At 38.5% G+C, this 13210-nt stretch overlaps 2 protein-coding genes across 2 annotated transcripts in view; one reads left to right on the top strand and one right to left on the bottom strand.

Moving 5' to 3' along the window:
* LOC140156745 (condensin complex subunit 1-like) overlaps positions 1-13210 on the bottom strand; it is an 89326-nt gene that overhangs the window by 73468 nt on the left and 2648 nt on the right. The window contains 7 exon segments of the mRNA XM_072179693.1: positions 88-211; positions 653-780; positions 2620-2762; positions 3324-3496; positions 3853-3911; positions 4424-4499; positions 5489-5613. Coding sequence (XP_072035794.1) covers positions 88-211; positions 653-780; positions 2620-2762; positions 3324-3496; positions 3853-3911; positions 4424-4499; positions 5489-5606 — 821 coding nt within the window. The 5' untranslated portion in view covers positions 5607-5613.
* Positions 10025-10438, top strand: LOC140157634 (uncharacterized). Its single transcript, XM_072180872.1, has one exon. It carries the CDS (start codon positions 10025-10027, stop codon positions 10436-10438), a length of 414 nt encoding a protein of 137 aa, XP_072036973.1.

Consider the following 13210-nt stretch of genomic DNA (forward strand, 5'->3'; position numbering starts at 1 on the left):
TTACAATATGGTGATACATTTCAAAAATACATGGTCACTAATAATCACTTTTGATATCTATGCTTGCAACAGAAAACCATGTCTTACCTCATTATCTCACTGGCAACACTCTTGATGCCAAATTGTTCAACAAATACATGTACTGCTTGTGCCATTGGACTCACAACATGCTCAAAGTGCTGCAACAACTGGATGATCTTCAGAGAAGCACCTGATAGATAAGACAAATTGTATACAAATAAGATAATAACTAGCATTTATAATGAAAGACAGAGATAAAAAGACTAAATCGCATCTGACGTCATCTGTCAAACAAACTCGAGCAGGGTTTGTTTACAAGTGTCGTGATGATGACTTGCTTAACGTGGCGGTATAACCGGGCACCCTATTGTTAATTTTGCACCTGCAAACATTATTTACATACAACCCATCTTAAAAGTTATGTCTTTATAGTAGAAAACTTTCTTTGCCGAAGGCACCATGCACGTCAACAATGCCTATAAAAGTTACTTTTTGCCTTGTAAAAATACGTAAATAAACTTTTTGTCGGGATTTTAAAAAAGTAATGATCTACTTTCTGACAAAACATTTGGGTGATGTTGAAATGTTGTAAATATATTTCAAATACAAATTTGATACACTTGTAACTTACTTAGTGCATGGTTATATCTCTTGACAAGTATTCCTAATACTTGTATGAGGGCAGCCCTTGTTCCTTGGCAACGTACTTGGCTTACTGTGGGATTCTCAAACATCTTGTAACAGCAACCACTGATCAAACTGCAAATGAAATACAAGATTTACAATATAAGATATAAGAAGGTTTTCTTATATACCAGATAGTCCTTCATATATCATTTCTTAGGTTTAATACTATTGTCCACAAAAATCCATTCTTTTAACTTTTTATTACTTTTGTAGTAGATATGGTAAAACCTTCATGTGAATCTCAAAGAAAATACACTAGTAATAAAGTAAACATCTCAAAATAGGTAATTACCTCCCCCTTAAATAATGGCCATTATTCAAAAACGGGCTACTGCATTACAAATCTGTAAAATGCGTTGGAAGCAGAATTTATTTCTGCGCATTTTGACAACTCATTTCATACGATAGCCCAGAAAACAATAAAACACCAGTCAATTTAATGTAGTGAGGTCCAGATTTGAAAGTTGCACTTTGTACAAAAACACTCAGATATCATTACACAGATTTCCTTCCATTATACCGAATACAAATCAATAGAATTTACTGCAACTTTCAAATCTTGTGTTACATTGATATAAATGTACGCTGTTACATCAATATTTAGACAATTGCTAAAAAATGAGATATCAAAATGTGCAGAAATTTTAATTCCAACGCATTTTACAGATTTGTAATACAATAGACCGTTTTTGAATAATGGCCATTATTTAGAGGGGGTAATTACTTTTTTTGAGATGTTTATTAAATGCAACTTACTTGACAAACTCTTCTTCCACAACAGGTGGATCCCATAGTCTAAAGAGCTCAAGCTGTAATAGATGAGCAGTCAATTCCAAGAAGGAAATACAATAGCAATACAGTAATACAGTATTAAATATAACTTACTTGACAAACTCCTCTTCAACTACAGGTGGATCCCAAAGTCTGAAGAGCTCAAGCTGCAATAGATGAGCAGTCAATTCCAAGAAGGAAATACAATAGTAATACAGTAATACAGTATTAATGCAACTTACTTGACAAACTCCTCTTCAACTACAGGTGGATCCCAGTCTAAAGAGCTCAAGCTGCAATAGATGAGCAGTCAATTCCAAGAAGGAAATACAATAGTAATACAGTAATACAGTATTAATGCAACTTACTTGACAAACTCCTCTTCAACTACAGGTGGATCCCACAGTCTAAAGAGCTCAAGCTGCAATAGATGAGCAGTCAATTCCAAGAAGGAAATACAATAGTAATACAGTAATACAGTATTAAACACAACTTACTTGACAAACTCCTCTTCAACTACAGGTGGATCCCACAGTCTAAAGAGCTCAAGCTGCAATAGATGAGCAGTCAATTCCAAGAAGGAAATACAATAGCAATACAGTAATACAGTATTAATGCAACTTACTTGACAAACTCCTCTTCAACTACAGGTGGATCCCACAGTCTAAAGAGCTCAAGCTGCAATAGATGAGCAGTCAATTCCAAGAAGGAAATACAATAGTAATACAGTAATACAGTATTAATGCCACTTACTTGACAAACTCCTCTTCAACTACAGGTGGATCCCACAGTCTAAAGAGCTCAAGCTGCAATAGATGAGCAGTCAATTCCAAGAAGGAAATACACTAGTAATACAGTAATACAGTATTAAACACAACTTACTTGACAAACTCCTCTTCAACTACAGGTGGATCCCACAGTCTAAAGAGCTCAAGCTGCAATAGATGAGCAGTCAATTCCAAGAAGGAAATACAATAGTAATACAGTAATACAGTATTAAATGCAACTTACTTGACAAACTCCTCTTCAACTACAGGTGGATCCCACAGTCTAAAGAGCTCAAGCTGCAATAGATGAGCAGTCAATTCCAAGAAGGAAATACAATAGTAATACAGTAATACAGTATTAAATGCAACTTACTTGACAAACTCCTCTTCAACTACAGGTGGATCCCATAGTCTAAAGAGCTCAAGCTGCAATAGATGAGCAGTCAATTCCAAGAAGCGTTCCTTTTCTGCTTCCCAATCCCAGCTTCCAGCAGCAGTCTTCTTACGCCCACGACCCTACAAAATAAAATAGGATCATTAGTTATTTCTAGAAATACAGTAGAGTAATAGTACCTTTCATCTGACTCATCAGAACATTGTTTAGATTTAATACAATGCCTCAAAAGTCTTACAAGAATGTAACATGACTGACTGATGAACCATCAGAATATTTTGAATTTGAATTGGTTCTCGTTAAAGAATTGCCATGTTCAGGTTTTAATTAGGAAACTGCATTTCTGTCTACTTTTTAGAAAACTTGAGTCACAGGTGTTGTTCAAAAAGTTTCCTCCTCATCATTCTTTGTCTTCAATGTTTTTTTTATTTCTCTCAGTTATCATTATGTACTTGGAGGTATACTTCACTCCTGAGGCATAAATTAGATGGATGATGGACATGCTATAGAAAATAATATCAACATCATTCCCCACTTGACTCGTTAACAAGCATCAGCAATGATCTGGCTGGACATTCATCTACATGCAGCTGAGAGTCCCCCTTAAACGATAGCTATCGTCTACATGTACATTGTGTGCAGGTTGTCTTAATATTTAGCTAAATTTGTTAAGAAATACTTACTTTTCCTGAGGCAGTATCAGTGGTAGGCTTACATGCTTCAGCTTCAAACAATTCCGCCAGGCGACATAACACATAACACAACATTTTAAGTGTGTTGAGCATCTGATGGCTTGTTTGCGGGTCACTACCTCCATCCTCAAGTGAAGAGATCTGATTGATGAGTTTTTGTTGAGCTGTGCAAAAACAAACAAAACCAAAAAAAAGGTGATTACTTAAAGAAAAACCAACAAACCAACAGATTTTTCCAATTGAAAAGTTTTAAACTTCATTCAATGTAGCTATTATGCTATTTGCACAATGTGTGACTGGTGTGCGCTTATGTGAATTTACACAAATGTAAGTTCAGACTTTATTGATGTGCAGCGAGCGCAGTAACAAAAACCGAAAATTTTCCGCTAATTATAAGCCAAACAAACTTAATAACCAACTGAACCTTTCTTCTTCCTCTTTTGGAATGATGCACGATGATGTGTTGAAGGCAGTCTTTAATTTTTATATTTTCCAAATTTCACATTGTCTTATTTCTTACCTTCAATAAGAAGTTCCCACCCTATCTCTCTCTCAGCAGGATCAACTGTCTTAAAATGGCTGAAATGAAACAAAGAATCATAGTACATGTTTACAATTAGTTAGACTAATTCCAATCAGCCGTCTACACTGCGCATGTACTGTATAATGTTTCAGGTGCCTCAGGTCACCAATCTCCTTATTAATGCAGAATGATCAAAATTGGCCAAAAAAATGAGTTGCTGCCAGTCAAAAAACTTATTTGGACAAGGGGTCTGTGGCAGGAGTCTGAAACTGGTCATTTTGCATTAAAAATTATGATTCTATGCCTTATTCATTATCAATATTGGTATTGTTATAGATGTTCAAAGAATCCATGTTTTGAGAGGTGCATAAGATTTGGAGCAGTCATATTCTTGGAAACTTTTTTGAGCGGCATGCAACCCTAATCAAACAATTATTTTTCCACCGCAAAGTGCCACTGCCAAGGAACTGTCATGCTGTGCACGCGATGATGTAGTGTCTTTTTACAGGTATGGTTCAGGGGACCTGTTCTTTGGGCTCCTGGTTGGTAAAACATTATGTGTACTTACTGCAACAAACTGTAGAAGCCATCAAAATGATCCAAAATCATCACTGGTCCCTCTGTCCGTAAGGCTGTCTTACATCCTGCAATACAAAAATTACATAATTATTTTGATGATACTCGTCTAGGGCTGTTTTTTGCAGTTCCCTTGTCCATGCATTACAGATTTGTCATTGTCACACTGTAGAATAATGAATGATACATAAAATTTAAGTTTAAACCAGCTCCAAAAATCTCCCTGCGTGCACTTAAAAGTGTACTTCATGAGACAGAATCGCATCCCAACTTGAAAATTGAGGTGCAATATTACACCTCAAGAAAAAAATTTCAGGGCTGCCCACAACTCTGTCATTTCTGTATGCAACTGTAACCACACTTGTGACTTACCCATGACTCTGTCTGCAACTTGTCTTGATGAGTAAACTTCATTGACAACATACTGTGTGGAGACACTGCTTTCCAGAAGGTCCTTAGGATTCAATAAACACCCCCACCCACCCACACATACCCACAGTGACTTACCCATGACTCTGTCTACAACTTGTCTGGATGAGTAAACCTCATTGACAACATACTGTGTGGAGACACTGCTTTCCAGCAGGTCCTTAGGATTCAATAAACACCCTCCCACACATACCCAGTGACTTACCCATGACTCTGTCTGCAACTTGTCTGGATGAGTAAACCTCATTGACAACATACTGTGTGGAGACACTGCTTTCCAGCAGGTCCTTAGGATTCAATAAACACCCCCACCCACACCCTCCCACACATACCCACAGTGACTTACCCATGACTCTGTCTGCAACTTGTCTGGATGAGTAAACCTCATTGACAACATACTGTGTGGAGACACTGCTTTCCAGCAGGTCCTTAGGATTCAATAAACACCCCCACCCACACCCTCCCACACATACCCACAGTGACTTACCCATGACTCTGTCTGCAACTTGTCTGGATGAGTAAACCTCATTGACAACATACTGTGAGGCGACACTGCTTTCCAGCAGGTCCTTAGGATTCAATAAACACCACCACCCACACCCTCCCACACATACCCACAGTGACTTACCCATGACTCTGTCTGCAACTTGTCTGGATGAGTAAACCTCATTGACAACATACTGTGAGGCGACACTGCTTTCCAGCAGGTCCTTAGGATTCAATGGCAATGCAAAGTCAAAATTCATCTTGTCACTGAAAGGGGAAAATGTACCATAGGTTAAATTATGTAAATTACATGTATACATATTAAGATGAAAATGGGACAAAATAGAGTATACTCACTGAGATGTTGATAATACATGAGCCCTGAAGAGGAAGTGCATTAGAAGCATCAACATCTCAGCAGTCAGCTGTAGCCTGTAAGTGCAATTAGTTTGTCCTGTTTTTAGCGCATAAAATTACCATTTACAGGATGATATTTCCCTTTATATTTCTATTGTTTTCAGGGTTTAAAATCACAATTTAAATCACATGATTTTTTTCAAAAATATCAATGATTTAAATCAACTTTTCAAATTTTACCATTTTTGATAAATGTAGGTTAACTAATTTCTTCATTGAATTGACCGTTTATGTTTCTACAACTTTTGGATACAATTAAAATAACTCTATGAAAAATTTCATCTTCAACTTAGCATAGGTTTTTTCCCATGATTTTACCAAATTTTTTTCTTTTAAATTTTCACATGTAAAAACATGTTTTGATTTTTTGTATACCTGATAGGGTAGGACTGTGCAATATCTAGCATTCCACTGGTCTCTTTTGACTTGATCATGGGAAATAGCAATTCTTGGAATAAAATTTTAAAAAAGAGTATTTCGTGATCCTAGCATCCTCTTTTTATGACATTTTTCAGTAGATATATCCACGAAAAAAGCTTATTGCCAAAATTTCAGTTGATTCCGATTTAGCTTTTACTTGCGAGTTATGCATGATTATGTGTATTACACTGCTCCATAGACAGTGTGTTGTAATTTCGTTCTGGTATACCAAAAACGAAATTCAAATTTCACAATATCTTTGCTAAACGAATTAAGCTGCAAGAAATTTTTTGTACATGTAGCCAGAGGTTTCCAATGATATAAAAATCTCAACTTTTTTTGAGAAAAGTTGGGGGATGAGGCTGTGGATCACGAAATGCCCTTTTAAATTTAAATAAAATCTGATTTTAAAAATCAACAAAATCTAGATTCTTTTGATTTAAATTTTTTTTTATATCAGCAACCCTGATTGTTTTGGATCCATTTTCACAAAATTTCAAACTTAGCGCTGCCCATGTCATCACTCATCAATTATCATTCATGTCATGATTTTCAGCCATGTGGTACATACATGTGTGTACGCTCTCATTTGTAAATAGTGTAGGTATCAGACATGCAGAACTGAGTATCTGATATGTATTTTTGTAATGTTATTGTGCCATGGCAAGTATATTTCTGCAGTGCACTGCACCTGATCATCATTTTGTTACGGTACACTTGGCTTTACGTCCAATCTGATGGATCCTGCTAATTGCATTGAAGTCAACAGGGATCGTAACATGCATTATGACATGGGGGTCACTTTTATTAAATTGGCTCCTCCTGATCCTCCTCCTCCTGATCCTCCTCCACCCGCACATTATGCTAATTAGATGCAAATTATTCAAATGTTAATAACTTTTTACAACTTTTTTAAGGTTTACTGTATTGGTACCCTGAGTAAAGATAGTCACTTGCGCTGAGCATCAAATTGGTCACTTATCGCTCACTGTTCAAAATGTGACATCTACACCAATTACAGTCCCCGAAACTGTCTACTTTTTAGCCGACCTCAATTCCGAAACATTTAGTGATAGTTAAAAATGCGAGGGTGGAGTGTTGTGTGCATGACAAGTGTTGGATGTATCTGTAGTTGTGTGGTGAAAAATACCATCTTTTTCACCTTTTTATGATTTCTGCAAGTCATCTTTGCTGTGGATTTGTGATTTAAAGCCCTATTCTATCTTTGGGGTTGACCAAGCTTGTGAAGACTTTCATCCTTCTGGAGATTTTTTGAGATCCTTTTTTGCCACCTCAACCAGGCATTTTGGGTGCAGAATTTGGCAGCCTTGGCTACTGTATCTGTACTACATGTACATCTGTATAGTTAAGCTTATGGCCCATCCATCCCAGTTTCAACTACTCATGTGTTTGGAAGTCTGTTGGCATACTAGTATGGGGACCTGTTGATGGTAACGCTTCTTCAAGACATCCTGGTGAGACCGTTCATATTTTTGCATTTTACTTCATCTGAACTTAGCCAAAGAAGAGGAAATGCCACGCCCGCTTTTTGTTGTATGGCAATAGTATATGACTCTTTCTTTAATGATGATGTTCACCAAATCACATATCTTGTATCTATATCTTGGCATTACATTTGTAAGCCTTGCTTGCAAATACCAACCAGTGCACTCTTCATCTGCAGCCAGGTCATGCTCAAGCATTGCTCAAAACCTGGACACATTTAAGGTCAAACTTATAAAAGATGGCGTCTTCAATATGGCTGTCTCAAGGAAGCTCGGCACTTTTGCAAGTCAGAAAGACACTAAAGCTCACTCTCTTCTATACTTGAGCCTGCTTCTGCTAGCTAATGCATCTGATGTGGAAGTTAACCCAGGTCCCAGGACCCCTAAATACCCATGTCAAATATGTAACCGTGCAGTAACATGGAAACAACATGGGGTTGCGTGCGATGACTGCCAACAATGGTACCATGCCGACTGTATGCACATGTCTCACGCTCAATAACATCTCTTGGCACTGCGTGAATTGTGGCATGCCCAATTTCTCATCCAGCTTATTTGAATCCTTTGTGGTTGACACTGCAAATTCATTTTCTAGCCTTGATGAAAGTGATGGTAATAGCTCTGTGCTTACAAGTAACAGCAATACTGCCTCATGCAGCAGTAGTCCAGGACCACCGCAGTCATGTTCGTCACCAGCTGCTAAAATTCGGGCTAAGAAACCTGCTGCTAATATGAAGATCTTAACTGTTAACTTCCAAAGTGTGAAGAACAAAAAGGAGGACTTGGCCAACTTAATTGACTCGGCCCAACCTACCATTATCATAGGTAATGAAACCTGGCTCAATAGTAGCGTTTACCACTCTGAAATCTTCCCGCCTAACTATGATGTCACGTAAGGACCGTAGCGATGGTTATGGTGGAGTTCTGTTAGCCATCAGTAAAGAGCTCATTTACGACCATGTTGACATTAATGTTGATGCAGCTGCAGAATGCGTCTTTGCCAAAGTGTCCATGGCAAAAAATCAGACTCTTATTGTGGGAGCCGCATATCGACCTCCAAATAATGATGCACAGTACCTGGACTCCTTGTGTTCAGGTATTGAAGCAGTTTCACGCCAATTTAAGAATGCTGCTGTGTGGATCGGAGGAGACCTAAATCTTCCAGACATAAATTGGGCCACGCTGACAATTGAAGGAAATCAGTATCCATATAGTATCAATGCAAGATTCCTTGAATTACTTCAGAACTGTGGTTTACAACAAATGGTTGTTTCCAACAAGAGGAGAAAGCATCTTAGATTTATTTCTTACCAATCGCCCATCACTGGTAAATAAATGCGCTCCCCTGCCTGGACTTGGAGATCATGATATTGTGTACACTGAATCTTGTACTGTACCTCAAAGAAGTAAACCAGTTAAACGCAAAATTTACCTGTGGAAACAAGCTAACATCTGTGACATGAAGAGAAACTGCCTTACCTTCCAACTGCAGTTTACATCCACTTATGACGTGAACAGCTGTGTGCATAAGATGTGGATCGACATCCAAACTGCATTAATTAACATCTTGGACAATGGCTTGCCCTCCAAGATGTCATCCCAAGATAAATCAACCCTGGATTACAAGCAAAGTTAAGCGTCTGACAAGACAAAAGAAACGTAGCTTTGTTAAAGCTAGGAAGACCAGGAAGAGTAAAGACTTTGAGAGATATCGTCAACTGAAGAAAACAACCAGATCAGCCTGTAAAAGTGCTTACAGCGAGTACATCAATAACATCATCAGCCCTGATTCAACTGCAAATCCCAAAAGATTCTGGGGATTTATAAACAGCAAGAAATGTGATAATTCAGGGGTCTCTCCTCTGAAGGCATCAAATGGTGTTACCTATTCAGACAGTGCGACTAAAGCCAACATGCTAAATAGTCAGTTTTCATCAGTCTTCAACAAAAATGAGGACAAGTCTTCCATCAAAGACAAGGGACCTAGCCCATATCCACCTATGGAACCCATTGTAGTATCATGTGAAGGTATCAGGAAACTTTTATCTGATCTTGGCATCCACAAGGCATCAGGCCCGGATGAAGTTCCTCCTAGACTACTGAAGGAGTTATCAAATGAACTTGCTCCAGTTCTGTCAATTTTCTTCCAAGCCTCAATTAACCAAGGCATGAAGAATGGAAAAAGGCCAATGTGGTACCTGTATTTAAGAAAGGAGAAAGAAATAAAGCTGAGAATTATAGACCAATCTCACTTACATCTGTCATCTGCAAGGTCCTAGAGCATGTATTATGTAGTCAGATTCTGGAACACTGTGATGTTAATAATATCCTCTCAGATGCATAATTTGGCTTCAGGAAGCGGGCGGTCATGTGAGACTCAATTGCTGCTAACCATACAAGATCTAGCTGGCGCATTGGACAACAAGGGCCAAGTTGATGTGATCTTATTAGACTTTTCAAAGGCCTTTGATAAGGTCCCTCATCAGAGGTTGTTACATAAACTCACTTACTATGGTATCAATAGTAACATCATGAGGTGGGTGAGTGAATTTCTGCATAATCGCACCCAACAAGTCATCCTGGAAGGGTCAACATCTGGAACGACACCAGTCTTATCTGGTGTGCCACAAGGAAGTGTTTTAGGACCTTTGCTGTTCTTGTTGTTTATAAACGACCTTCCTGACTGTATTTCAGCGGGCACAACAGCCAGACTATTCAGCAGACGATTGTGTCCTGTATCGCCACATTAAATCGGAGGAGGACACGTTTATTACAGCAAGACCTGGATCATCTACAGCAATGGGAAAATGACTGGCAGATGAAGTTCCACCCCCAGAAGTGCCAAGTCATCCGCATCACAAATAAGAAGAAGCCTATTCAACAGCCATACACTATCCACAATCATACTCTCGAGGAGGTAGACTCAGCCAAATATCTTGGTGTTAATATCAGTAAGAACCTCAGCTGGAACCATCATATCAACTCCGTTACAAATAAAGCAAATGCCACCAGAGCGTTCTTGCAACGTAACCTTCACCAGTGTCCCAGAAAGACCAAGGAGATGTGCTACAAGACCTTAGTACGCCCTATCATCGAATACTCCAGCATAATATGGGATCCTTCAACATCATGCAATGTCCAAAAGCTGGAGATGGTACAACGGCGCTTTGCACGGTTTGTTTATGGGGAGTTGGGGACTACAGAACCACCAGTAGTGTTACTGCCATGTTAGACCAACTCCAGTGGCCCACCCTTCAGGAACGCCGTGCACAGACCAAAGTGGTGATGATGTTCCGGATAGTTAACCATCTAGTTGATGTTCCCCATACCTATCTGATTCCAACTATAGCACTGAGAGGACACTCAATGAGATACTTGATTCCCTTCGCCAGGACAGTTGTGTACCGGCAGTCATTCTTTCCGGACACCATTAGGCTATGGAATAACCTGCCTCAAGATCTCATCAACTGCACATCCGTAGCTGGATTCAAGCAAGGTGTGCAGACCATCAACTCGCGTTAAGCCAGCCTGGTTTTTATCGCACAGTAGTTTGTAGAACCTTATCACCTGCACTGTATATATCTTCACTTGGCATGCACACAGCCATCACAGTACGTGATACGCCAGAGGCGGACTGTACTTTACGGAAGAGAGAGAGAGATCCCCAACCCTTTGGTTACCTTTGGACGAATTTTTCGAAATCTCCGCGGAGTCTCCGTGTCTGAAATTCCCGGTACAAACATCGAAAATGTCGCAAAATCTCAGTTCGGTGATGATACTATATCCGCATCGCTGTTTTCATACATGAATATGCATATCTCTGACCCCTGTAAGGTCAAAAAGCGTGGCGTTGATTTCAACCAATCCGATCCACCGTTTAATAAGCAGCTTGATACTGACGTCATATCTGAGGTGACCAGGAGGCAGGAGCTACCATTTTGGTAAACTGAACTCGACTCGTATGCGTTCTTTTGGTTCACATAAATCGAACAAAATTTTCAATAACGGGTAATAGTATGATTTCAATTTTTATTAATGAAGTTACTTGTAGTTTTGAGGAATGACAAAGTTGTTTTTGGAAACTTAGATGTTTGTTTCAACTGATGATGTAGGATCGCAAGGTGAGTGAATTCGTGAAGAGATTTGCTTGTTTGAGTGATAGTAGGATACGGGATGTAGGCAGACATGCCAACTTTGAAATCCAGATTTCCGTACTCAGAAGAAAAAACAAAAATCCGTATTTTGCACCCTAAAACCGTATTTTTTAAATATGTACCTTTTGCATACCTGCCAACTCCAGGAACTCCAAAAGTAGAACACATAATTGAGAGGGACCACTTGTGCGACCGAGCACATAACGGCCCGGGTCCAGGGGCCCACTTTACAAATTTGCAATCAAATTTGGCAATACCAAAGAACCATTCCATCAAAGTAATAAATCAATACAGAAAGATGCTTCCTTTACGAGTTATCACTCATTGAATGTGCTACTTTGCTATACTTTACATGGAAAGCGGCCATCTTAAAGTCGTCATATTTCCTTAATTACATAACTGATCAAGCTGAATTCGGATATATGATGCACAGTTGAAAATTAATTTTAAAAGATTTGGTGACCTCAGTCGACCTTTGACCTTGTATGTGACCTTTGACCTTACAAAATTGGATAAAGTATGTAGACCAAACAAATTGGGTTTTGTTACTTCTAATGTTGTTAGAAGCATGCTTTGTTAAAACTTTCAAGTTCAGAAAATCATTGATCATCATCATCTGATCTGAATAAACAAAGTGGGAAAGCATCTTGTAGGCCTATACATATTTCTTTAATGTGCATGCATGGTGCGAAAGTCGGAAGTAAAAGGAGGTCCGAAACCTTCTTGTAGGTTTATTCTTTTGCACCAATAGAGCTAAATAGTTAACTAAATACCTTCAGAAGACATAGCATTAGGTGGTTAATAAAAAATATTAATGTGCATGACAAATCTGCAAGTCAGAAGAAAATTATTTCGGAAACCATCTTGTAGGCCTATTAAATATTTCTTTAATGTGCATGCATGGTGCGAAAGTCGGAAGTAAAAGGAGGTTGGAAACCTTCTTTTATGCCTATTCTTTTGCACCAATAGAGCTAAATAGTTACCTTCAGAAGACATAGCATTAGGTGGTTAATAAAAAACATTAATGTGCATGAAAAATCTGCAAGTGGGAAGAAAATTATTTCGTAAAGCATCTTGTAGGCCTATTAAATATTTCTTTAATGTGCATGCATGGTGCGAAAGTCGGAAGTAAAAGGAGGTCGGAAACCTTCTTTTATGCTTATTCTTTTGCACCAATAGAGCTAAATAGTTAACTAAATACCTTCAGAAGACATAGCATTAGGTGGTTAATAAAAAACATTAATGTGCATGAAAAATCTGCAAGTGGGAAGAAAATTATTTCGGAAAGCATCTTGTAGGCCTATTAAATATTTCTTTAATGTGCATGCATGGTGAGAAAGTCGGAAGTAAAAGGAGGTCGGAAACCTT

This window comes from Amphiura filiformis, chromosome 7 (genome assembly GCF_039555335.1).
Source record: "Amphiura filiformis chromosome 7, Afil_fr2py, whole genome shotgun sequence".
NCBI lineage: Eukaryota > Metazoa > Echinodermata > Ophiuroidea > Amphilepidida > Amphiuridae > Amphiura > Amphiura filiformis.